The sequence below is a fragment of the Chelonia mydas genome, chromosome 3 (genome assembly GCF_015237465.2).
Source record: "Chelonia mydas isolate rCheMyd1 chromosome 3, rCheMyd1.pri.v2, whole genome shotgun sequence".
NCBI classification, from domain to species: Eukaryota; Metazoa; Chordata; order Testudines; family Cheloniidae; genus Chelonia; species Chelonia mydas.
In genome coordinates, this window is record NC_057851.1 from 78,703,196 (window position 1) to 78,730,740 (window position 27,545).

At 42.1% G+C, this 27,545-nt stretch overlaps 3 protein-coding genes across 22 annotated transcripts in view; 2 read left to right on the top strand and 1 right to left on the bottom strand.

Moving 5' to 3' along the window:
* ATG5 (autophagy related 5) overlaps positions 1-8,915 on the bottom strand; it is a 122,034-nt gene extending 113,119 nt beyond the window's left edge. For 4 of the 17 annotated variants that reach the window (XR_006289528.1, XM_043542737.1, XM_043542727.1 and 1 more), the window contains exons 1-2: positions 4,086-4,207; positions 923-1,050 (exon numbers count right to left, since the gene is read on the bottom strand). Coding sequence is in view for 16 of the 17 variants with exons in the window: in XM_043542737.1 (XP_043398672.1) it covers positions 923-1,050; positions 4,086-4,193 (236 nt within the window). In the remaining variant the exon portion in view is untranslated. Of the gene's footprint in view, positions 1-922; positions 1,051-4,085; positions 4,247-7,427 lie in introns of those variants that run through there. The other 13 variants (XM_027829246.3, XM_043542731.1, XM_043542733.1 and 10 more) reach the window with 13 other exon arrangements.
* A 2,540-nt stretch (positions 8,916-11,455) lies between these two features.
* LOC122465016 lies at positions 11,456-16,088 on the top strand. Its single transcript, XM_043542738.1, has 6 exons — positions 11,456-11,857; positions 12,639-12,826; positions 13,004-13,075; positions 15,330-15,436; positions 15,656-15,824; positions 15,921-16,088. Exons 2-6 carry the CDS (start codon positions 12,692-12,694, stop codon positions 16,086-16,088), a joined length of 651 nt encoding a protein of 216 aa, XP_043398673.1. The 5' UTR covers positions 11,456-11,857; positions 12,639-12,691.
* A 319-nt stretch (positions 16,089-16,407) lies between these two features.
* On the top strand, positions 16,408-20,582 carry LOC122465017 (putative ubiquitin-like-specific protease 1B). Of its 4 annotated transcripts, XM_043542739.1 has the most exons (9): positions 16,408-16,554; positions 16,717-16,832; positions 16,927-16,974; positions 17,453-17,521; positions 17,746-17,811; positions 18,191-18,279; positions 18,750-18,858; positions 20,049-20,119; positions 20,334-20,582. In XM_043542739.1, the coding sequence occupies exons 2-9, from the start codon at positions 16,728-16,730 to the stop codon at positions 20,404-20,406; spliced, it is 630 nt and encodes a 209-aa protein (XP_043398674.1). In that variant the 5' UTR covers positions 16,408-16,554; positions 16,717-16,727; the 3' UTR covers positions 20,407-20,582. The 4 variants fall into 4 exon arrangements, with proteins under 4 accessions (XP_043398674.1, XP_043398677.1, XP_043398675.1 ...); XM_043542742.1 differs by having other exon boundaries at positions 19,542-20,582; XM_043542740.1 differs by lacking the exon at positions 16,927-16,974.
* Positions 20,583-27,545: the final 6,963 nt, after the last annotated feature.

Below are 27,545 nucleotides of genomic sequence, written 5' to 3' on the forward strand. Positions count from 1 at the left end.
TTTAATCATAATTAATTTTTGAGTTAATCACGTAAGTGTGATTAATCGACAGCCCTAGTAACAATTTCAAGCAACACCTTTCATAGGAATTCATTAGCGCGAGAGTCACAAGACAACACCTGTAAGTCAGCAGTACAAAGCAAAGCAGAGTCCACTAGATGACATTTAGTTTTCACAGAGACCCCAGTGGCTAATATCAATATTTTTCTTCCCATCTACAACATATAGAAATGTATCTAAAAACATGTTTAAATCAGTTTGCCTTGTACAATGCTTGACTAAGAACAAATGCTATTTCTACTGAGGTAGCACACACCATACTTTTTAAAGCAGGTGATTTGAAAACAGTTCCTTATTTATGGAAGAGAAGTATTATTCCATGAAAGATTATTGATTAATAATGTTACTTTTTACAGTTCACAGTCAACAGCAGAAAGTAGAAAGGGATCAACTAGGTTCATGAAACAGTTGCCAAACACCACAAATCTGTTAGCTCCCCCATTTAGCCAGGAATACAATTACTAGCCAGTTTATAAAGATGCATATAATATTTATAAAGTTGACACAATAGTCTGAATATTCCATGTATCCATAGCATGTCATATCTCAATATAACAGTCCTTGAATAGTCCATGCTTCCAGAGCATCAGATCTGTCACAGTAAACATTTAATTAAGTGTTCTACAGAGAGACAGAGTTTAAATACCACTCATCCCAAAACTAATTCAAAATTTTTGTAAATGGTAATATGGTGACGGGTCTCTCTGAGAAGATGCTATTGTACTGAAACTCTAGTCTTTACAGTAAGATGTGATTAGTTTATGATGCAAATACTGACAGCATGCTTAACTCAAACTTTTTATACTGTAGTTTTTAGTACTATACATGCAGAGTTTAATGATGCAAAGTTAAATCAACTCACCATTTCAGCGGTGTGCCTTCATATTCAAACCATATCTCAGTAACATCTTCTTGTCTCATAACCTTCTGAAAGTGTTTTTTCACTTTGTCCGTTACCAGCGTCAAGTAGCTTATTCTAGGTAAAAGCAACTGAAAGGAAAGTTTGTACAAGCAGGTGTCATTTCTTTTTGAAGTTTTAGAAATCTAATATACAGCCAAATATAGATACTGTTTTTCAAAAACAAAGACAAAATATGCAGTTGGTGTTTTGGGTCTTTTTTGTTTTGTTTTTTTAACATGCCATACTTTTAGATAGTAATAGTAATTTGCTTCTTAAACGCCAATAAGTTAATGCTACCAAATGATACTTATTTTAAATCAAGTTTTGAATGCAACTGGCTTCAGCACTGAAAATATCTTAACACAAAAAATAGTCTGTAAATTGTTTTTTTCTTCCTCACTCAATGCAGCTGGAGGGAGACAGAAGTAATTTACTAAAAGGCAGAAATTACTCAGTGGTCAGGTCCAGTTACATTTCTCATAACTGGACCCTTTTCTTTCAAACAGGTATAAAAATAGAGTATGCCATATCATTAAACAGGATAGATACATTTCTATAAAGAACTGCTTGAAAATAAAGATTCACTTGTGCTAAAAATTTTGATCAGATAAACATTTGATACTTTAAAAATCTGTAATATGAACTTTTCAAAATATTGTTCAATTCATATGAACAATGTCATAGTGCACTGTGCATTCTCTGCATCTCGCAAGTTCCATCCTCTTCATATTTTGTATTCACATGTGATACCCATCAGGATTGTTGCGATTTTCCCCAGTCCTTAAAAACCCACTGACTGCCTCCTCAAAAATAGAAGGAAAAACTATCATTTTATAAAATGAAACAGAGACACACTCTACACAATTCACCTTTTAAGTATATTTATTTCTCAAATAGAAGAGGCACATTGTCCAAAACAGAAAGTTTGCAACTCTAAGTAAAAGACAAGAAAAATAATTGAATCCTCCATCAGTTAATTAGTTACTCCTAACACTCTTAGCTGCCCATACTTCTCATCTGAAACTTTTATACCTATTATTAAAAATTGTAACTATATGAAAGTAGCAAAAGAATATTTTTAACTAGTTTTCACATTTGACTGCACTTATATAGAATCAGTTTCAACGTTTCCTCACAAAGTCAGTAAGAGAGGAACTAACTGAAAAGGTCCTTAGACACATAAGGTGAGCAGAAAAGCCCTTATATAAAAATGTAGTTGTTTTTTTTAAATAGACTTCAAAATATGCTGTTTAAATGGTTGAATCAAAAGATTGGTTAACTTTAAAAAAAATTAAACCAAATCAGAACAAGTTGACATGGAAGCCTTTTGTAAAAAAATTATTATTTAGCATTCCCACAAGATTTAAAGGTTTACTACTGCATTTCTAGAGCCTGTATTTGCATGAATCTCTTCCCACTTGGCTTGAGCATTTAACATTGGGAGAGAAGTTAAAATAACTTAAAATTTTTTAAACGTCATCACAATAAGTTTGGACAAGAAAATTTTGTGCCTGAACTGGTAAATTATGACAATTTTGCAAGGTTACTTAGTGTATTTCATTCAAAGGCCTCAAACCATTTTACAGACTAATTCTAGTCAGTTCCTATGCTTGAGATGGCGCTCCAGACATTTGTGATTTAAAATATCAATTTTTATTTATCATGCATCTTTCTGTTTCTGTAGCACATGACCCTTGTTAGTTTCCTTTTGCAGCTAGATCCATGTGGGATATGTTTCTACATTACAGGTATACTTTCACTGTTGCTACAGACCAATTTTCTTCTGTGTAGGGTGGGGCAACAAGGTGGCCAATAACGTTTGGCAAATTCTTCACAGAAGCCCTTTTAGCAGGGTTCTTGTGAGAGGGTATCAAACATTGCTTTCATCAAAATCTTGCTTAGCAATTCTACTTTAGTCCAAATTGTAATACCAATTAAGTATGGAATAGTATAATGTGGGAATATGATTTTGTTTCTGTTTTTTAAGTAACCAGACAGTATGATCACAAGTTAATTTCATTGATGTTAGTAATTTTAGTCAAAATTTTCAAATGTAGGTGCCTAAAGTTAGGCACCTAAATCCATAGCTAGTCATCTAAGTAAAAATGGCCACACTTTCAGAGATCTCAAGCACCTACAGTTCACGTTAGATCAATGGAAGCTGTAAATACTTAGCATATACAAAAATCAGGCCACTTACATTTAGGTGACTCACCGTGGATTTAGGTAAGTAATTTTAAAAGAGAAAAAAAAAAAAAAACATTTCAACCGTGGATGTTTAGTTTCTCTCAATTAAACTAATTCATTTACCTGTTCTTAGGATTTCAGAACTTTAGTAAAGCCTATAAATATTTTTCACAAATGCCTAGATCACCCTATAGGTTAAACCTTCTGAAAAAGTAACTTACTTGTTTCTTCCCTTCCAATACCCACCAACTTAGCACTGGTGTGGAGACATTTTCCTGCTGGTACAGTTTCCGCCTCTTGTTGAGGTGGTGTAATTATGCCGACAGAAGAGCGCTTTCCCATTGGCACAGTGCGTCTTCACCAGACGCGCCACAGTGGCTCAGTTGCACCAATGTAGTGCGGTATGTAGACTAGCCCTTAGTCTAAAGAAATATTATAAATATGTTCTGTCTACTCCTAATAGGGTAACACTTCTTAGGACACATCCATTATTTTCCAGTGAAACCAGCAACCTTATTCACATACATTTAAAGGCATTCACTGCACAAACTGGACATCACCATACCCATGTATGCAACACAATTAATTTGAGGTTCAAGTGAAAAGCCCTGCCTACACCTTTTAAAGCACTCATTATTACAGTTTCATGAATGCTAATAATGGTGAGAGTTTTAGCACAGGCCAGACACCCCTTTCTTTTTTAAACTCACTGTGTCATCTAACTCTCCTTGGATCAAGTCTAGGTGGAATACTGATAAGAACACCAGCAGCTACCTAGTCACCACCTATACTAGAACACCACTCTTGCTTGCATTTAAAAAAAAAAAAAAAAAACCCCACACAAAAAAACATTCCCACCAGAAGCACCAAGACCAAAGAGCCTGAAAAAAAACCCAGATGTGATTGGGCTAGCCCTGCCTATCTTCATTGTACTTACATAATAAGGTTCAGCTTCCCTTTCAGTTATCTCATCCTGATACAGCATGAAGCAGGTTGGTATTCGTCCAAACCACACATCTCGAAGCACATCTTTGTCATCTGTCATTCTTCCAATGGATACTGAAGCACATGTAGACTAAGTTATTTCTTCAACCAGAACTATGCCACAGCCCCAAAAGACAAAAAGCAAGATCAGCTTTTTCAAATAAAAGATACAAAATTTTACAGTACTCCTTTTACTATGTTCCTATGACACAAGGTAATAAGAACAGAGTTCTATTTATCAAGTTACCAAATTTATTAATTGCTACAAAAAAAAGCGTTGGCTAAAACGGTTTACAGGTAATATGAATTAAATAGCAGAACATTAAAGAACAAAATATACAAAAGTTAACAAGTTGCTTAGCTGTCAGACATGTAGGAGGTAGTGATGATCTGGAAGAGGCCTCAAGGTCATCTAATCCAGTCCCCTGCACTCATGGCAGGACTAAGTATTATCTAGACCATCCCTGACAGGTGTTTGTCTAACCTGCTCTTAAAAATCTCCAGTGATGGAGATTCCACATCCTCCCTCGGCAATTTATTCCAGTACTTAACCATGCTGACAGTTAGGAAGTTTTTCCTAATGTCCAACCTAAACTGCCCTTACTGCAATTTAAGACCATTGCTTCCTGTCCTATCCGCAGCAGTTAAGAAGAATTTTTCTCCCTCCTCCTTGTAACAAACTTTTATGTACTTGAAAACTGTTATGTCCCTTCTCAGTCTTCTCTTTTCCAGACTAAATAAACCCAATTTTTTCAATCTTCCCTCATAGGTCATGTTTTCTAGACCTTTAATCATTTTTGTTGCTCTTCTCTGGACTTTCTTCCATTTGGCCACATCTTTTCTGAAATGTGGCGCCCAAAACTGGACACAAAACTCCAGCTGAGACCTAATCAGTACAGAGTAGAGCAGAAGAATTACTTCTTGTGCCTTGCTTACAAAACTCCTCCTAATACATCCCAAAATGATGTTCACTTTTTTGCAACAATGTTACACTGTTGACTCATATTTAGCTTGTGATCCACTATGACCCCCAGATCCCTTTCCACAGTGCTCCTTCCTAAGCAGTCATTTCCCATTTTGTGTGTGCAATTGATTGTTCCTTCCTAAATGGAGTATTTTGCATTTGTCCTTATTGAATTTCATCCTATTGACTTCAGACCATTTCTCCAGTTTGTCCAGATCATTTTGAATTTTAATCCTATCCTCCAAAGCACTTGCAACCCTTCCAAGCTTGGTATCGTCCACAAACTTTATAAGTGTACTTTCTATGCCATTGTCTAAATCACTGATGAAGATACTGAACAGAACTAGACCCAGAACTGATCCTGCAGGATCCCACTCAATATGATCTTCCAGCTTGACTGTGATCACTTGATAACTACTCTCTGGAACACTTTTCCAACCAGTTATGCACCCACCTTACAGTAGCTCCATCTAGGGTGTATTTCCTTAGTTTGTTTATGAGAAGATCATGCAAGACAGTTTGAAAGCCTTACTAAAGTCAGGATATACCACATCCTCTGCTTCCCCACATCCACAAGGCTAGTTACCGTGTCAAAGAAACCTACTAGGTTGGTTTGACACATTTTGTTCTTGACAAATCCATGCTGTTATTTTATCACCTTATTATCTTCTAGCTGTTTGCAAACTGATGATTGTGGCGGTTCAATGACAAGACGGAACACAGCTTTTAGCAAGCAAGCGAGCTGGTCTGCTAACGGGCTGCTGCCTGTCAGCTTTCCACCTTCCCTTTTATTATATCTCTCCCCCCTGCGCATTACATACTTCAACCGCAAAAGGACACAACAAAGGAAATATGACTTTGATTAATATTCTTATTTACCAGCCTCTATCTACTACAATCCTAGTTCTCAGGCCTTGAGCCCAGGCCAAGGAAGCTTCCCACGGTTACTGTCCTTTAATTGACTTCCCATGGTCCATGTCCGGTCCATGTCCTTGGATAGAGCAATGTGTGCATTGCTCCTACACAACAGTCAGGGTATGCCCTGACTGTTTCCAGGTGGATGAACTAAACATGAACCCTTCAGATGATGAGTAGGCATGCACCTTCTAAATTATCCTGGTTCATACACAGAGGTGGGAGCACTTGTATTCTCAAAGTGCCTGTCTACACTGCAGCTAGACACCTGCATCTGGCCTCTGCCAGCTGACTCAGGCCCATGGGACTTGGGCTGTGGGGCTGTTTAACTGCAGTGTAGACTTCCAGGCTTGGGCTGGAGCATGGGCTCTAGGACCCTGCGAGGTGAGAGGGTCCCAGCCTCTGGGCTGCAGCCCAAGCCCAGAAGTCTACACTGCAATTAAACAGCCCCACAGCCTGAGCCCGAGTCAGCCGGCATGGGCCAGCCGTAGGTTTTTAATTGCAGCATAGATATAGCCAAAGAGGGCCGAAATCATTCGGCAGCACTCTGCCAAGTAACAAGGCTTAGGCCTGGTCTACACTAAAAAATTAGGTTGACCCAGCTATGTTCTTCCATGGTGTAGACAGCGAGCACTAGGTCGACAGAAGAATTCTTCCACTGTCCTAGCTACTGCCTCTGGGCGGTGGATTACCTATGCCGATGGTAGAACCCCTCCTGTCACCAAATGCAGTGTCTACACCAGAGGAGGGCAAACTTTTTGGCCTGAGGATCACATCTGGGTATGGAAATTGTATAGCAGGCCATGAATGCTCATGAAATTGGGGGTTGGGGTGCGGGAGGGGCTCCGGGCTGAGGTAGTGGGTTGGCCTGTGGGCGGGGGTGAGGGCAGCCAGGCGGTTCTGCGTGCTGCCCTGTCCCCAGGTGCTGCCCTCGCAGCTCCCATTGGTACTTGGGGTAGGGGCAGCATGTGGAGCCCACTGGCTGCCCCTATGCATAGGAGCCAGAGTGGGGACATGCTGCTGCTTCCGGAAGCCATGGCACACGCAGAGCAGGGCAAGCCCCAGACCGCGCTCCCCTGCGGGAGCTCGAGAACCGGATTAAAGCATCTGAAGGGCCAGATGTGGCCCATGGGCCATGGTTTGCCCACCCCGGTCTACTCTGAAGTACTGTATCTGCACCACTGTAGCGTTTCAAGTGCAGACCAGTCTTCTGTGCCCTATATTTTTAAAAATGCATTCTTCACAAGTTAGAGTTAGAACTGCAATACCTGTAAGAATAGCTGTTTTTTAAAAGCCAAAGTAAAATCACCCCAGATTTTAACAAGTCTACGTTCATTTTAAAATGAAGTCAATTAATCTTTAACAATGACTCTGACTAAAGGCTGGCTGATTACAGAATAGCATCTTCAGAATTACCAGTAACTGCAGGACAAAACAGAGCAGCAGGGGGAGAATGGAAGATGGGGAGGGCTGGGGAATGCAAACAGACCTAATGAACTACCTTATCCCCACCCAAGCGCATGAATAGACGTGCCTATATTAAAGAAATTTTCCAAAAACGTGCCACCATCCATCTCTGCCAGCGTCAGCAACATGCAGAGCCCTAGTGTGGCCAGGTTATTTGCATTTTAAGCAACATTTAATCCAACCCTGCTCAAACCAGACATAACATGGTGCTTAAAACAGCAGCACTCATGGCCTAGCTACATTAGGTCTCCTAAGATTGCTTACTGGTGAACTAGTACTAATAATGCTGAAAAACATTTTCACAGTCTTCCTACAAAGTCTTGTCTGCACTGAAGACCCAGGTGAATCAACAGGACACAGTGGGCATGTCTACACTGCATCACAGGGTGTGACTGTAGCTCCTGTAGACACACATGATCTAGCTTTAACCTACCTAGCTTGGGTACTGGAAGCGAAATCACAGCAGGTTAGGCTTCAGTGCAGGCTGGACAAGCCCATCCAGAACTCTGGGTAATTACTCAGGTAGCTATCTCATGCTGAAGCCTGGGCTGCTGCAGCTTCACTACTCCTATACCTGAGCTAGATAGGTTAAAGTTAGCTCAGATATGCAATGTAGACATACCCAGTGATGGGCCCATAACTATGATCAGAACAAAAAACTAGCCAAAGAAAACCAGATAGTAGCAAATAAGTCAGTATGTTAAAATACTGCCTCCTTACTCCAGCTGTTCTCCATGCATATTTGGAGACATTCACGCTTATTTGGCTGACAAAAAGAAGATTTATTACAATTACTATATTCGTCCTGCCCAGTCAACACAGCATAATGGGCCGGATTGCTCTCTGGCCCACCAAGGCCTCCTGAATGACTGCAGAATCTCTGGCATTCCTGACTAACCCCAAAAAACCCAGGTGACTTCCAGACCACAGGAGAAACTCAGGGAGCAAAAACATCAATTCACCCATAAAGAGAGCTAATTTGCTCTGGAATCACTAAGAGCCAGATGGGGCCAGAAAGCCGGAAGCCAGCAGGAAGGCTCACTCCCCCCCCCCCCCCATTACCCCCTCCCTCGCCGGCTCACTCCCCTCGCCTCACCCCAGGCCCAACTAGCTCCCTGCCCAAGTCACCTCCACTCTCATCTCCATCCCGCCTACACCCCACGCATCGGCTCCACGTGCCCCATCCCCAGTCACTCACACCCACGAGGGGCCGCGCCTCCCGAGGCGGGGGGAGGGGAAAGGGGGAAATGAAGCTACTACCTGAACCTCTTCCGCGCGCCCCCCAGCCGCGCGCATGTGTGACACAGCGGTGGGCGCCCTCCGCCAATCAGCGCGCAGTCCGCCCGTCACGTGACCAGAGCCTTCCGCCCTCGAGGGAAAACCCTCCTGCTGTCAGCGACGCCGGAACTCGCAGCAAAGGCGAGTTGCGGCGGCGCGGAAGAATAACGTCACGAAAGCCCTCCCGGGTGGGGACTTCTGGCTCATCTCTGCATGGGTGGGGCAGAGACGGTGTCCCGGAGGCGCCGCTCCGGCCAGGGCTGGGGCTGACCCAGGTCGGGCTCAGCGAAGCCGAGGGAGGTGCGCGCGCAGTGGCGAGTCTGGCCTAGGACACAAACGGCTCCCTCCCGCTATTCCCTACTTTGGGTGCACTGAGCATGCCCAGTGACCTGCGCCGTTGCCACTGCCCTCACTTCTACTTACGATTTGCTGCCTCCTCCTTGGAGGGGTTTAAAAGGATTAAGGGGGGGCAAATCGCAGCGGCGGGTGGGTGTCAGGCTCTGAGCACGGGGCAGAAATGTCCTGTCCGGGGATCAAGCTACTGTAGGTAGCGGCAGGAGAGGGGCTGAAGGGGAAAAATCGGGGGGCCGGTGGTGGGGCGGGGCGACGCTGCCGGAGCCTGTGGGGGGACAAACCCCCCGTTTAGGGAGGGGGGACAGTGACCCCGTTACTGCTCCGGCCAGGCCAGGAGAGGGACTGCTGTGAAATACCGACCAGAAGCGCCCTCCCTCAGGCTCTGCATCTCGCATTTTGAATACGTAAAAGAGTCCTCTATCAGTTTCTATGTCTGTAGGACATCACTGCAGCTCCTTTCCCTTGAATGACCTGCTGAGTTGCTAACTCCCTCCCAGAGCCCACATGTCTGCACCCCTCCTGTACCCCAATCCCCTGCCGCAGGTCAGAGCCTGCACCCCTCACTCAAACTCCCTATAGCTTGCAACCCTCCTGCACCCCAACTCCACCCCAGAGCCTGCACCCCAAAAAGGGCCGAATTAACCTTTTGTGGGCCCAGTGCTAAACATATTTGTGGGCCCCCATGGGGGCAATGGGGACATAGTGCAGGGGGGCAGAGTCCTCAGAGCGAGGGGCTGGCTGGGCACAATGGGAGATGGGTCATGGCATGGCAGGGACAGCCCTCTCCAGCCCCGTTCAAGGGCACTGTTTACAAACCGGGAGCTGCCAGAGGCACACTGGCCAGTCTGGCCCTGCGCTGCCATCATGCTTCTTCCCCTTGGGGGCGGGCCCATGCTGCACCATGCTATCCCCCTGCCCAGCACCCCTCTGACTCCCTATACCCAGTGCCACACCACCCAGAGACCCCCACAAACCCCCATGCCCAGTGCCCTCCCACAGACCAATATGCCCAGCACAGCCCCCCCTACCCAGAATCCCCCCACAGCTCCTCTCACTGCCCAGTGCCTCCCTAGCCGAACACCCCCCACAGCCCTCCCACAACTGCACAGCACCCTGCACCTCTCTGCCCAGAGCCCCCTCATCCCCCCAGTGCCCCCCACCGCCACAACTGCACAGTGTCCCACACAGACCCCCTACACTTCCCAGCACCCTGACACACACATCTTCCCCACTGCACAGCCCCCCAACACACACAGATCTCTCTACTGCCCAACACCCCCGCCCCCAGACTCACTAGAGACCTACTCTCCCACACCCTGACCCCTGGCCACAATAGCCGGCCCTGATGGGAGGTGACTGTGTCTGCCAAGCTGAGCCGGTAGCGCAGCCAGAGCTGATCCTGCGGCAGGATAACTCCGGCCCCTGGGAGTGGTGCAGTCAGCCAGGCTGGAGCAGGAGCAGATCCTACCCAGGTTAGGCTCCCTCAGGACCCACATGCCTGGCAGGACCCACTCAGCTGAGCCCCGCCGCACTGTCCCCTGTGACTGGCTAAGACTGGCCCAGCCTCTGCACCAGTCCCAGATGGCTCTTCCCCCGGGGAGGCAGGTGGGGTTCCACAGGTCCCAGGCAGCAGAGACAGCTCAGAGCTGGAGCAGTGCTGGGGAGCGGGGCAGATCCCTAGGACGTGACTCCCAAGATCCCACCCAGCCCACCCATTCCCATTGGCCCCGTGGCCAGCAGCCCTGCCGAGCCTGCATGGTGGCCCCCAGCTGCTGGGTGATGAGACCCCTACAGGCGAGTGGAACCTGCTGGCTGAGAGCTGCTCACACAGCAAGGCCTGTGTGCTGGACTGCCCCAGGCGAGGGGCCAGACCTGGCTATGTGGATGGGTTAGAAGGGTCTGTAATGGGCCCCTTCCCAGGGTGGGCCTGATGCCACGGCGCCATTGGCACCATTGTAAACCTGCTACTGACCCCAAGCCCCCTCCCACAGCAAAACTCCCCTGGACCTTTTCTGGACGCCACCAAAAAAATATAAAAACCTGCTGCCCCAGTGCTACTTTACTGCTACAGGAGACTTGATGCAGTGAAATAATTTCCCTACATTCCATCAAACTCTGCATCACACATTTTGAGTATTGAAAAGAGTCTCTTATCACTATTTGTCTTCGTGAAGTCTCATAACAGTTCACAAATTTTAGGCTTGCTTTTTGCTGCATTTATCTTGCCTGTTTCAGAGTAGCAGCCGTGTTAGTCTGTATTCGCAAAAAGAAAAGGAGTACTAGTGGCACCTTAGAGACGAACCAATTTATTTGAGCATAAGCTTTCGCTCACGAAAGCTTATGCTCAAATAAATTGGTTCGTCTCTAAGGTGCCACAAGTACTCCTTTTCTTTTTATCTTGCCTGTGAATCCAGCCCTTACAATCCCATGTTCACACATCATTGCTTGTGTGTAGAAGCTGATTCACAAATATTCAGTAAGTGTATTATATGGTGACATCTTACATCCTTCCCAAGGGCAAAAATCTTCTGCAACAATGAAGGCTTGGGCTTATGAGCAGCAGCTGCAGAACTTTTGGATGCGCAAGTCCACATTTCTGCATCTGTGTGCAAAACTCACCAGAATAAAAGCTGCACTTACAATGGAGAAGAAAAAATAATTGCACCGTGGAGGATCTGCAACACCAGATTCTTACTGGTCAATCAGTGGTCTCTCTCCTAAACCAAGGTGGAATGCATTTCTTTAATGTAAGTAGTCACAACATATTGTTAAAGATCATTTCATGCTCAATGCCCTGTTAAGACCTCTGCAGTCACAGATAATACCTGTCTTCTTGGGGAACCAGGGCACAGTATCCAGTCTGTCTGACTCCTGAAAGGACACCCACCAAAACTGACAACAACAACAATCACTATATGTTCAATGAGCAATAATTTCTAACTATACACTGAAATTCCCCCCTTGTACTCAAGGCATTATGAACCTTATTGTATATAGATGTCTTTGATAGGCATATGCCTTATAATTAATGAATGGCTTTGCAAATAACCGGTCATAGCTTAAGTGTAACACATTGCCCCCACCCCAGCCCTGGCAGAAGCCGCGGGGCAGCAGGGGAAGCCGCTATGCCCAACCCCGTCTCCATCAGAAGTGCCTGGTGGGGCAGGAGAATCCACAGCACCCCGCTCCTGGTCCCCGAAAGAACCACAGCATCCAAACCCCCACCGCAGCCCTGGGACTGGAGGAGCTCTCACTCCGTGTGACACAGGGACAGAGCTTTTCCAGTCCTGGGGCTGTGTGGGAGAGCGGGGTGGGTGGGAAATGAGCAAAGGAGTTGTGGGGCAGGCGAAATGGTGAGGAGTCTAGGTGGAACATGGCTGAGATCCTGGGGAAGAGGACGAAAGGGACAGGGCCATAGGTGGTTCAGCCGGCGGACAGGGTGGGTAGAGAGAGGCCCAACAGTTGCTCTGGCCCAGGGCCCTGAGAACCCTTAATCATCCTCCGTGCTGCATCTTCTATTACCAACAGAGGGGACATTGTTCCATTCTGCAAAAGGAAGAAAGGTTGTCATTGTGCATACCATGAAAGAAGCCCTGCAATTCTTTGAAAGGTATCATGACAGTCTATTGGGTGGACTTCTAGGAATATTCAAAACAAGGAATATGCTAACATCAAAATACTGTTGGCCAGGAATGACAAAAGACATTGCCAATTGGGTATGTAAAGTAATGAAACTAATTCCTGAAGAATGCTATTTACAATTGAAATAGAAGTTCAAAATGTATAAAAGAAATATAAAAATATATTGGGTGTGCAAATGTGAACTCTGTTCCCTTGCAATACTATTTCCATAATGAAATGTTAATATCATCATATTGTTCCATCAAAAACAGGTTGCACGATGTCTGACTTGCCAGAAAGAGGGAAAGGAATTAAATCTGGATACCACCTTGAAAAGCATAAAGGTGAATTTTGGAATCAGACACATTATTGTTTATCAGTATCCATTGTTATTTCTGCGATACAATGGGGCTTTGGTTTTAAAACGAGTCCAGTGCATCCAAGTGGCACAGCATAGAGCAGCAATTACCTCTAATGCGCCTTTGCACTGAATGGGGATATTTCTTCAGCTTTACTCTTGTATTGTTTTATAGAAATTCATAGAAGTTCATAGAATATCAGGGTTGGAAGGGACCTCAGGAGGTCATCTAGTCCAACCCCCTGCTCAAAGCAGGACCAATCCCCAATTAAATCATCCCAGCCAGGGCTTTGTCAAGCCTGACCTTAAAAACTTCTAAGGAAGGAGATTCTACCACCTCCCTAGGTAACGCGTTCCAGTGTTTCACCACCCTCCTAGTGAAAAAGTTTTTCCTAATATCCAACCTAAACCTCCCCCACTGCAACTTGAGACCATACTCCTTGTCCTGTCATCTTCTACCACTGAGAATAGTCTAGATCCATCCTCTTTGGAACCACCTCTCAATTAGTTGAAAGCAGCTATCAAATCCTCCCTCATTCTTCTCTTCTGCAGACTAAACAATCCCAGTTCCCTCAGCCTCTCCTCATAAGTCATGTGTTCCAGACCCCTAATCATTTTTGTTACCCTTCGCTGGACTCTCTCCAATTTTTCCACATCCTTCTTGTAGTGTGGGGCCCAAAACTGGACACAGTACTCCAGATGAGGCCTCACCAATGTCGAATAGAGGGGAATGATCACGTCCCTTGATCTGCTGGCTATGCATCCCAAAATGCCATTGGCCTTCTTGGCAACAAGGGCACACTGTTGACTCATATCCAGCTTCTCGTCCACTGTCACCCCTAGGTCCTTTTCCGCAGAACTGCTGCCTAGCCATTCGGTCCCTAGTCTGCAGCGGTGCATTGGATTCTTCCGTCCTAAGTGCAGGACCCTGCACTTATCCTTGTTGAACCTCATCAGATTTCTTTTGGCCCAATCCTCCAATTTGTCTAGGTCCCTCTGTATCCTATCCCTACCTGCCACCGTATCTACCACTCCTCCTAGTTTAGTATCATCAGCAAATTTGCTGAGAGTGCAATCCACACCATCCTCCAGATCTTTTATGAAGATATTGAACAAAACCGGCCCCAGGACCGACCCTTGGGGCACTCCACTTGGTACCGGCTGCCATGGAGCCATTGATCACTACCCGTTGAGCCCGACAATCTAGCCAACTTTCTACCCACCTTATAGTGCATTCATCCAGCCCATAGTTCTTTAACTTGCTGACAAGAATACTGTGGGAGACCGTGTCAAAAGCTTTGCTAAAGTCAAGAAACAATACATCCACTGCTTTCCCTTCATCCACAGAACCAGTAATCTCATCATAGAAGGCGATTAGATTAGTCAGGCATGACCTTCCCTTGGTGAATCCATGCTGACTGTTCCTGATCACTTTCCTCTCCTCTAAGTGCTTCAGGATTGATTCCTTGAGGAACCGCTCCATGATTTTTCCGGGGACTGAGATGATGCTGACTGGCCTGTTTTCCATAACCCATTCCTGTACTTCTTTTTGTTTCTTTGTTTTTTCTTTCTTTCTTTTTCTTTTGTATTTAAAAGTGGGCTTTACATTCTCTGCTTATGACATATGGGTTTATTGAGAACATTTAGTAAGAAACACGTGTAGTATGACTGTAACTGGTACCCTTGTATGTAGGTCACTTGGATCTGGGAATTGGTGGGGATGGATTTAATAGGACCATTACCAGTAACAAAGGATGGATACCAGTATATACTGACAGCCATGGATTATCTTTCAAGATGGGTGGAGGCTTTTCCACTTAGAAGTAAGTCAGCATCTGAGGTGGCAAAGGGCATGTACAAAATTATTGTTTGACGTGGATGCCCACAGCGGATACTGACAGATCTTGGCCCGGGATTCAATAATAAGGTAATGACTGTTTTTTTCTGGTTATTTGTACTATGTAGTCAAACTCACTCTCAGGTCATCCATTGATCTCAAACAATCACCGTACTTTTTTTTTATAAACTGCTGTTGGTCACCGTCAGTGTTGCTATAAAATTATTTTTCGGTGTCTTCATATCTAACAAAGAAACGCACAACTACTTGTTTCCAAAACAAATATTAAAAGGTGGACTATTCCTGTTGCTAATTACACATAAAAGTAGTGGCAAATACGCAAAGGATCATTCATTGACACAAGTCTATGTGTAAGTTTATGGTGTAACTTATTTTGTTTCAGTTTAACCTGTATATTTGTGAAAGATTGAGAATAGAACGTAGCTTCACCAGCCCGTACCACCCACAAACCAATGGCTTGGCTGAAAACGTTAATAAATCCATAAAAAGGTAAGTGAATGGGTGGGAATATTACAGTACTAATGGCAAGTAAAGTGTGCTATGCAAGAAGATGCAACTCACAAAAAAATCTTCAAAAGCAATGTGTTACATGGAAAGTCTTTTTCATTATGTATTTTACCTTTTTGATTATGTATGATCTGTTTCAGTGAAGACCGTACGTGTGACTTTCTTTTTTTAAACAAACCAATCAATGAGCATTTGTTTCAGAGCATTGCGGAAGATGGTTGATGACTACGGGAGTAATTGGGATGAATTACTTGACCCCATTTTGTTTTCTTTGCGAACTAAAGTACATGCAGCAACAAAAATTTCACCCTTTCGACTAATGTTTTGTGCTGACCCAGTGTTTCCAGAAGAAGTCTCAGAGAATTACACAGTAAGTGTATGTTATTACTAGCACCTTTCATGTACACATGGCATTCAGTGTGTCTTCATTTTACAAATACAACCCCTTCTCCATTTGTTTACAAAGATCCCAGATGTGAATACATTCGGGGAAGATTTCTGCAAAGAGTACAGCATAAATATGAAATTGAGACATGATGCTGACATTGCACTGGCCCTAAGTAACATTTCTAAAGCACAAGAAAAACAACAAAGACATTATGTTAAAGAAAGAATTCTAAATATGGGGAAATAACATTTGATGTTGGGGACTCTGTTCTGTTACTGAACGCTAGAAAGAGAACAAGAAAAGGAGGCGTACTGGAACCTAGGTATCGGGGACCATACAAAATTACGACTGTTGAGGGTAAGAGAGTGAAATTACAGACCATCTCAGGGAAACGGTTAGGAACCATGTACAGTATCGCACAGTTAAAACCATTTAAAGAACCACCAACATTAGCTGCTGAAAGCACATCAGAGGGAAAAATCGGAACTGAAATTGCAGTTGGTGACACTGAACCAGAAACACCCACAGAAGAGATTAGAAAAGTGGATGGCACTGTATCTTACGACAGCACAGTGAAAAACAGAGGTCACAGCAATGGAAGGAGAGGAGTATATAGGACAAGATGTTTCAAACAATGATACAAGTGATGCTGATGACAATTTTGATGACATGCTTATGGAGTAGGTGGAAGACAAGCAATGGATTCTGAAAGGTAATTGGTTACTGCACCTTTCTTAAACAGATTAACATACTTCATAAATGGAACTATGTTAAAGGTTTTCATGTACAAAGTGGCAGCATTCACAGTAGTAAAACAGAGAAAAAGGAAACTGTATTACCATGCATGTAATATGTGTTAATATTTTTTTCCTAGTCAAATTTGTAATGACCGGCAAACACACAGAGAGACTGGAGGCCAAAGTGAGAAACATAAAATTGTATGGCTCTTCATTTCATTGCTTGAAACCGAGAAGCTGGATAAGTGATGAGGTACATTTAAGTACCACTAAACATGTATTTGTTAACGGGATTGATTCATCAAATATTATTGAAATTGTGCCTTTTCTTTCATCATGTGTTGTAGGTTATTGATGCATATTTGAGCTGTGTGGTCGAGAAAGCAGATGGAAAAGTAGGCTACTTACTGTGATGGTACATGAAAGTACACATTGATTCAATAAGTAAACAATTACGTGAATATGTGGCACATCATCTTTAAGTCCAAATACCCTTGAAATATCAACATAAATCTGAAATTGCAACATTTCAGTGTATTTACTGCTGCCAGACATTTACTGAAATGTATTTGAAGGTGCATATCGGACATACAATACTAGACTAACTGAGGGCCACAGTTAGTGGCTGTATAGTTTTGCTGTACAGTTCAGTGGGTCCACTAATTAAATACAAGTATGCAAACAGCTTAGTCAGTTTTTACATTAAGTAAGACAGAGCACATTGATTACAAATCTTTTTGTTTTTACAGGACTCTCTTACATATCTGATTTGTGACACTAAGGATCTCTTGCATGTCTGTCTATATTAAATTCATTATGTTCTTGATGTGCCAGAATTATAAATGCATTAATAACTTTGTTGACTATCAACAGGTACAAGCCATCTCATCGGTAGTTTCCACTGTCGTTCTCTCAGGCAGAGCTCCACAAATGAAAGTGAAGGTAAATGGTAACACACTTTCATACATAGCATGAGCAAAGCAAAATTTCATTCAGTGAATTAAACACAGTGTGAAACAGCAAATACAATGCTATGTTTGATGTGGAGGAGAACTCTAATAGTAATACATGTAATGAAATTGGGAAATACAGTATAATGTACATTTCATGGTTTGCTTCACTGGAAAATATAATTGCATTTCTATTTTTTTTTTAAATAAATACAGAGTGAATTACTTCAAAATGATATATCATTGCTTCATTACCACACACCAGATCATTGGGTTCTTGCGGTAAGATGTTTTGTATTGTACTTCTGGGTTATGGGCAATCAATGTGGTATTAAATAAGAGATTTGTAACACAACTATGGTAGCAGTGATAGAATTTCCCATGTTGCGGATTTTCAGTGAGTTCAGTGCATACAAAGGAAAGTGGAATGTGAATGTTAAAAATAAAATGCTACTGTCAAGTTACGTTGTTAATGTAACTTGGAAGAATACATTTTGTATTGAATTGATCAATGATTTCACAATATGCTTTTCTCTTGTGTGTTACTGAGACATTACAAACAAGAATATGTTAATTGCATAATGATTTTTGATAAATCAGTATAAAATTTTTGAAATAATCACATTACCAATATAATTTGTGAATATATTTACACTTACAGATAGCCTTGATGAGAAAAAAGGAATTGTTAATAATTGACCCCTTGTGTGATGAGATGATATATGAAAGAACATGCCTGAGGAATTGGAGGTGATTTATTAGATACTTACTTTTACAGTGGACATGAACTGTTCTGTTGAAAAAATTTTTAAAGGGAATGTAACAATAGTGAGACTAATATCTTCCTGTTAGCTACAAATAAAAATTGAAACAGCATGTACTTGTACTAAATATGCTTAGTAATGGACTTTGAGTGAACTTGTGTGATTTGACTCTGGGGAGTGACTTCACAGAATGTGGACACCGAACAGTAGCACGTTGCATGATTGAGAATGTGTTATTATCAACATGGGGCACAGAAAATCAGGTGATACATTGTGTAAGAGTGAGACAATAATATGAAAGCAAGTGAGTATATATGTGAGCAATAAGTCATTTCAATCATTAATTAAAAAGAGATAGAATTGATTTGTATCTATGTCCAGAAACTGGAGGGGGGAAAAAAAAGGAAAGAAAAGCTCATTTATGCAGTCTGCTAATGTACTCCCTAAAAATTTCAGAAACTTCATCAAACAATTAACTAGAAAATCCTCATCTGATTGGAATAGTAAAATTGTTCAGCATCCCAGACAAAGTGATGGCCACAGCTGCGGATCACTCATCTTAAAGGTATTGAACACCAAATTGCCATTATCATTTGTTATGTATGTGTAATTATCCAGGGTGAAAGTAAATGCCAGAGATTACCAGTGGGCACTGCACCGGCATCCTTGCCAAGGTGTGTGGGGTGGGCTTGTGGCCCCCAGAAGGGATGGGGTCTCTGGCGGAAGGTGCAGTGTTCGGGGGCCAGATTCCACAAGCCAGCCCTTCCTGACAGCTGCTGCTGCAGTGGCCAGGAGCACCAGGCCCTTGTACATTGCTGGAACACAGGGCCCCTTTTGCTCCCCCACTATCGGCGGCCCTTCCAGTAGCATGCAACAGCGTTGCCGGACCCTGTGGCAGGGCCGCTGATGCATGGGGGGGATGGGGAGGCGGAATTGGGATAAAGGGGGCAGCGACGTTAAATCATAAAGCCCTGCCACAGCAGAAGTGTAACATCAGCTGTGTACAGGCCAGTACTGGTGGCCGGTTCTTAACGGTATCCTGGAGTGGTCCACTTTCACGTCTGGTAATTATGATGTTTATTCTAAATATCAGTGTTGTTAGTTTGCAGAAACGTATTTCAGGGGAGCAGTCTATTCATTTTCCACTGAATGCAATCCGAGGAAGTGAGCTGTAGCTCACGAAAGCTTATGCTCAAATAAATTTGTTAGTCTCTAAGGTGCCACAAGTACTCCTGTTCTTTTCTCTAGAAATGTATTTGCAGCACAAAGACATCAGTATGGTAGAAACAACACAAGAGGCTAATTCTGCGTTTAGAAGACATATAGCAATTCTTCTAATGAAGGAGTCAGGTAATTAGTTTCTACCATGTACTGTGGACTCATTAGTTACATGTGAAGATAATAGGAAGAGTAGAATTATGTCACGTAGCAGACAGTTATCTTAATACCCCTGAAGTGGGATATCTCACAGGTTTGGTTCTCTAATGGTGACTCTGAATCAATAATATCTTTAAGTACACAAAAATTTGAATGGGGTGAATGGTTGCTATTGATTGACCAGTTGAATGAAATTGGTATTTGTATATACAGGTGCAGTAAAGTAAAAATTTGAGAAAATATGACTCACAAAAAAGAAAAAGATATGTTCAAACCAGTGACTGGATTAAAATATTGACAATTAATAAATCAAGATTTGCATTTTCAGTGTTGGTCGTAACGTATTCATCATTTCATAGCGCTAGATTTGTTTTTAAGAAAGCATGGAGGACTACTGCATATACTGCAGCTTTGTCAACTGTGAAAAGGAAAGTGAGGATTGCACGATGGTAAGAAACATAGAATTGTATGAGAAATAAATGCCATAAACTGCCTAAGGATCACGATTCTTGTAAAAATTCCACATCAGTAAACATTTTCATCATGCTGATAGGCATATGTTAGGTAATGCTGACATGTGGAAGGAATAGCATGAGTGAATGCAAAGTATGTGTAACATTATAACTTCTGTGATTTCATTTTCTCAATTGTTACTTATCAAAGGTCCAGTGTGATTCTTGCAAGGGGTGGGCACATATGCCCTGCATTCCAGAAGGAACCAGTCAAGACTACCTGACTGATGAGAAGAAACAGCACAACTGCAAAAAATGTGTATAGTTCCCTTCTTTACCAAAAAACCCCCAAACCATTATGTTTAAATGCCTCTTGTTCAAAACATAATGCAACCAAAAGAAATTTTTTTATTTATATACCAGATTATAAAAATAAATGTTTTTTATTTGGAAAAAATTATTCTCGGTATTTGTGTCCATGTGTATAATGCAAATTATAAAAGCAGCAAGGAGGAAGCAAATTGTGAATGTTTTCGACCAAAAACCCCATCCCTCCTGATTTGCAACCGCTGGACCAGGTGGTAAAATCAATTTGGCACATTAGCAAGGAGGAAGCAAATTGTGAGTGTTTTCGACCACAGAACCTCATCCCTCCTGATTCGCAACCATCCCTGGACCAGTGACAGGTGCATGGGCAGCCAAGGCATTGGAAATAAGCAAGGAAAGGAAGCCAGTGAAAAAAATCAAAGGGGCCACTCTGGTATCACCTTGGGCTCATGGGCATGCTCCGTACCCCCAAACCTTACCTCCCTTTTCACATACTCACACACAAAATGAACCAGCACTCCTCAATCATCCAATAAATCAAAATGCTACCATTGTACGTTTTCCCTTCTAGTGAAAGAATGGTATGGTAGATCTCAAATCAATGAAGGCTATACTCAGAAAGACCTCAAGACTTCTGGAATATGCTGCTCAAACAGTTTCACTTTTGTTTCTACTGCCTGTCCCTCCCTTCTCACATTTATCTCCAGACTTCTTCTCCTTGTCCAGATCTATTCCGCCCCCAACAATCTTCTATTCATTGAACTTTTTGAAACTTTGCACTTTTAGAGAGAGGTAAGGGATTGACTCTGTGTACACAAATTTGCAGAGGGACAATAGGGTTGAGGTCTGTTATTTCTCACCTCTCTATATTATTTATTTATATATTTTAAAACATTTTTGCTGTTAACAAGCATGTTATCTCTGGAGACACAAATCCACAGTTTGAGAACTGCAAAACTAAGCATCTCTGATGGTATCTTCTAGACTTAGCACCGAGTCCCATTGGGTAGATAGAAAGATTAACCTAAATAATCTATACAGAAGCCCCTGGAACCCCATAAGATTGGGTCCCTAATCCATGAACTATTGGAACTCATTTACAAAATTTTCTTAAACTTTACAGGAATATATTGTCTCATACTATAGAATTAGAATTTATAATCCCTATTCCATGATGAGATACATTATAGCTCAAAGATATCTTAATTAAAACTATCTTTAGGTCGGTTTTTTCCTCAAAAAACATGTTATCAAAACATCTGATTTAAATAAATCCGATTTTTTTAAATCATTGATTTTTATCCACCCTAGGAACAAATTACCTAGGAAAGTGGTAGATTTTCCATCTCTTGATGATTTCACATCAAGAGTATATGCTTTTCTGGAAGAAGGGGCATGCACAGGAATTTTAATTTTACCACTTTTGGAGGGGAACTGGTGGGGTATTTAAAATGTGTCAACCTCTATTAAACTATTCAATATTTATCAAAGTTATTTTCATAAATGTAAGTGTGTTTATTAAAGCAAAGGTACAAAGTTGTTGGAAAACATACAACTCTGGGAATCATTTTGTGTGTTTCCACAAACTTGGACAAACTAAGGTTTGGCATTTCTGTGATGGAATTTTGCAATTAATAAGGAAGTGAAGTTATTCCAGCTACATAAGACGACTTCTCCAAATTCCTTGAAAAGGATAGTACACCAAATCACATTGCTACTGTACAAATGTCATAAGCAACACTAGAGACCGGTTCAACTAATTTTAGTTTATTGGAATAAGATAGTAATCCTAAATAGTTTGAGAGCCCTCCAGTGGCGATCACTGTGTTCTGTGTTTTAGAAGCTGTCAGAGCATTAATATACATTAAGCTAGGTCTTAGAATCATAGAATATATTTTTATGTAGTTAAAAAACATGATTATTTGGTAACTAACTGTGCCCCTGTTCTCATGTTTTTGTGCTGTAATGAGCAAAGGAGACAACACTAATTCTACTGTAGATCTTTTTATTTGTAACAAACTTTGATAAATATAGACATTTTTCCTGGTCTTAATTTGTCCAAGAACAAACTAGGGTTGCTATAGACCAGTGATACTCAGACTGAGGCTCATGAGCCACAAGTAGCTCTTTAATGTGTCTCCTGTGACTCTTTGCAGCACATGATGTTAAAACACTGTGTGATTTAATTATTAACCAATCAGAATGCTTTAGCTATGTTATTAATCACTTGTAGTTGATAAAATAATAACACTTGGTAAGTCATTTTGCTGTGAGAATTTTTATTTCCTCTGTCATACTGTTTAAACATGAATATATAGTACTATAATAAATGAAACAGTGAATTCACACTACTGTGGCTCTTTCGGATAATGTTGATTGCTAATTTGGCTCCTGAACCACTGAGGCCTGAGTATCACTGCTTCTTAATTTCTAAGTGTCCGTATAATCTCCATGGAATAATTGTAGCTGGATTTGTAACAAATTGATTCAATATTGTTTTTAGTTGATTTGTGTATGTATATTGTACGTTTACTAACAAAGAAAATGCAAAATAGAAAAGGGGGTTCAATATTTTTCAGGATTGCCCAGAAAAGAAGTTTAGGCTCTGGAAGTGGCATATCCTTGTCTCTTCATAATGGTTGCAGGGTTGTGTCACTTGGGGTTACCTACCTGAGAAGCAGTTTGTCATGTACAGCCAGTCAATATCCAGTTTCTTACTCAAGTGCCATTTACAAAATGGAACTGGGTGTGTGAGCTATGTCAGCATGTGGCACAAGAATAAAGCGTTCAGTCAGGGGGTGGGAAACACAAATTCAAGTCATTTGGTGAAAAATGTTGAAACATCTGGTTCATCGCAATGCAGAATTAAACCAAATGCTGAAACCTTGATTTTTTTTTCATTAAATACAATGCTTGTTTTCCAGTCAACCCTACCCAAGAAGCAGTTTGTCACTTACAGCTAGTTAAATCCAATTCATTATTCAAAGAGCTTTTGCAAAATGGAAGTAAGGTTGGGATGTGGCATGTCAGTGTATTGCTCAGGAATAAAGCTTCAGGTTGGGGAATAACCTATATTCCAGCTACTTCTGATCAGTCTAGTGGTCACAGGGACTTAAGAAGCATTTTGTCAAATACCGCCAGTCAAAGCCCAGTTCCTTATTAAAGTAATTAATAGAAATTGTTAACTTTAAATCATGTTGATTTTGATAAAATGTCTAAAGTTAACTTTACATTGATTTTTTTTTTAAAAAAGGCTTTTGAATAAGGATCTGGGAATGACAAATAAGGAACCCACTTCATCCTTGTATTATTGTTGACCCAATCATCATTAACTTACTCTAAGCCCCCTCCCCTCCGCCCTTCATTTTGGAAACTCCATCCTGAAGAAACTGTATTAATGGCCCCATTCTTCTGCGAATCGCCAGAGAGCTGCCTGGATCTCAGGGGATCTGGTGACTTAATTATTAGTAGTAGAATTCTTGGCTGTTTCCCCACGGGGTAGGGTCAGGCCTCCACCCCTAACAAACATAAGAATTCCAGAGAAACTGTGAATCATAAACTTGCAGCTTCCCTGTCCATACGCCTCATAGGGGAACAATTTAGTTAATAGTTAAGGCTTAAGTTTTTGTCATGGATATTTTTATTTTTAGTAAAAGTCAGGGACAGGTCACGGGCTGCCGTGAATTTCTGTTTATTTCCCGTGACCTGTCCCTGACTTTCACTAAAAATATCTCTGACAGAAGGGGTAGGTGGATTCAGCACCCACTGTTGCTAGGGATCCCGGGTCCCCCACTGATGCGGTGCATGGGAACTCTGGGGTTCCCCTGCCTTTGGGGCTGGGCTGCTATGGGATCCCCCAACCAGGTTTGGGGCTGGGAGCTGCAAGGGCGGGGCTGGCTGGGAACTCCAGCCCCAAGGCAAACAATGTCACAGAGGTCAATGGAAGTCATGGATTCCGTGACCTCCGTGACATAATTGTAGCCTTGTTAATAGTTAGTAGACTATGATGGCCTTGCAATTCTGTCTTGAAGCCACTAGGTGTCCGTCGTGCTGCTGTAACTAAAGATTTCCTAATGGTCAGACTTCAAGGGAGTTGAAGAGTTCAAACAATAAACAAAATTACAATTGATTTTTGTGTTTTTAGCTGGACCATGCGTATCTAAAAATCTGTGATGCTATTTTTTACCAACTCAACGTTTTGTACTTTTTTTTCCAAAACAAATATCTTAATTTGATGTATTAAGGTTTGGTTTTGTTTAAAAAAACAAACACAGCTGTTGCATTTATGTAAAGGAGTACAACTCAGTATTCTTAATCTGTTTCTCCCTATAGCTGGAATATACTAAATATGGGCCAATATAGACAAAGAGAGGTCAGGAATGAGATTTTGGTTAACACACAGGAATAGGACACCCAAGAATGATTGATTCCTGGCTCTGGAACAGACTTTTTGCAAGACACTGGCCCTGTCCAGTCATTTTTTTTTTTTTTTTGAGTGTGTGCCTGATAGGAAAAGTACACACCCTGAGTCTCAGGAGTACATAGAGACTAAATTAGTGTTTTTGAAGCATATTGAAATCCTTAAAGGTCTAAAATAATTGTACCACCCTCACCCCCCACCCCTTCTCTGCACTGGACACAGGTGCCGGTAGATGTCGTAAGGTACCTGCACCTATTTCTCTTCGGGTCAGGCATAGAACCCTTTTGTTTATGTGTGTGATAAATGAAGTGAGCGGGGTGGGGAGGGGAGGGTAGCTCCCTTTGATGGACACCCAGCCAGCCAGTTAGCTGTAAAATCCCTCTTGGTAGCTGTTCTCTGCTTGCTTTACCAGTAAAGAGTTAAAAGTCTCCCAGGTAAAGAAAAGGAAGTGGGCACCTGACCAAAAGAGCCAGTGGGAAGGTGGAACTTTTTAAAATTGGGAAAGAACTTTTCCCTTTGTCTGTTGTTCTCTGGAGAAGGAGACACAGAGCAGCAATGTTATAAGCAGGAATGCTGTGTAAAGTTTGAACCAGATATGAAAACCATTAGATCATATCTAGAACTACTTTTAACAACCCAAATATGTAAGTAAATTAGGAATGTTTAGGAAGGTGCAATTAGGTTTATTTCTGTTTAATTTTTAAGGCTTGTGGACTCCTCTGTGCTAACCCCAGATGCTTTTGTTTGCTTGTAACCTTTAAGCTAACCCCGAAGAAAGCTATTTTGTGTGCTTAATTTTTGGAATTGCTCTTTTAAAATCTAGCAAAAGCCTAAATTCCAGATGTATTTTTTTCCTTTTTGTTTTTAATAAAATTTACCTTTTTTAAGAACAGGATTGGATTTTTGGTGTCCTAAGCGGTTTGTGAATATGCTGTTTGATTAGCTGGTGGAACAGCTAATTTCCTTTGTTTTCTTTCTCAGCTCTTCCCTGGAGGGATGGGGTAAAAGGGCTTGAGGGTACCTCACAGGGAGGAATTCCCAAGTGCTCCTTCCTGGGTCCAAGGTTGTTTTTTTTTTTTGCGTTTTGGTGGTGTCAACATTTACCAAGCCAAGGTCAGAGAAAAGCTGTAACTTTGGGAATTTAATACAAGCCTGGAGTGGCAAGTATTAATTTTTAGAATCCTTGTGGGCCCCCATCTTCTGCACTCGGAGTGACAGACTGGAGATTCAGCCTTGACAATGTGGATCCCAAAGTCCCAGACAAAAAACCCCAGTTGCATACAGAGGAGTTCAGAGGCCATTCATAAAGGAATATTAGGCAAGAGAAGGGGTACAGACCAATCGGCTAAAGGGCGGAGGGACTTAAGGAAATTCAACTGCAAAACTGTTAAAAACAAAAAAATCCCTTCCCCTCAACCTTCAGAGGTGTCCAAAACCTTTCCCCTTTCCCCACCATCACCACCCAAGGCCTCTAATCCCACTAGTGGTACACATAAAGATGAGATGCACTAGCCTGGTGGGGTGCGCAGATCGTGGCTGCTCAGTCTGCATTCCCAGCCTGGTGGAATATGCTGCTTCTCAGCCTTCACCTTCCCTCAGGCCTCAATACTCCCATACTCAAGCCTAAATCTAAAGAGTTCATTACCAGTGGGTGCGGAAGGAGTAGGGTCTCAGGCAGAAGAGTTGGGGCCAGGTGCTAGTCACATATTGCCCATCGTGGGCAGGGAACTCTGGGTTAGGCAGTCTACAGCTGTTCCCTTTCCTGAAGACTCTTAAGAAGTATGCTGATACTCGGTGAGTTCCCCAAATTCCAAATGTTTGAGTCAAGTTCTAAAATAATCCAGGGAAGAATTCCAAAAACTTTACAGCTAGACATTAGAGTTCCCTGACTGATTGTTCTGGAAGTGAGCCACAATGAGGAATACAGGAGTGTTGTAGGCATATTTCCACTAAACTGGAATGTCCAGTGGGGCCTCCTCCCATCCAATTTCTGATTTCCTTGAGTGGGAGGAAACAGTATTTGAAGGGAGAAAAGGGTCCCCACTGGACAATCCCATTTTGTGGGATTATGCCAAACAGAACAGAACCATGACAACACCCTTAGGTTATTATCTCTGTTTTACAGAATGGGAAACTGAAGCTGAGAGGTGAAGTGATTTACCTAAGGTTACACAGGTTCATTACAGAGCAGATTTAGAATTCAAGAATTCCTGACTCAGCCTTGTGAGAGGAACGAGTGAATGGACATGGAGACTGAAGAACCCTCTCACCCCTAATACCTCCAAGTCCAGGCTGAAGCAAAATGGTAGGATTTATACATGGCTGGCTAGACTGTGCCTTTTCCGTGGATTAATAGAGGATTGCAGTGTCTAGAACAATCAATCCAGCACCTTTGCAGATAGTTGATTCACTAAAAAAATATAAAATATGTAAAGAGTGAAATATGGACAGGGCAATTTGAGAAAAAATAATAGTACTTGTTCAAAAGGAAAACTGTATGTACAAAGAATTTCAAATTGCTTTACCAATATTAATGCTTTAAGCTTCACAACATTCCTCTGAGGTAAATAAGTTAATGATCTGATCTAATTAAAACCAATTACAGGATGTTGGAGATAGCCATAACAACTTAGCTGGCACAGTTGGAATTCAGTTGTGAAGCCTATAAGCCTGATA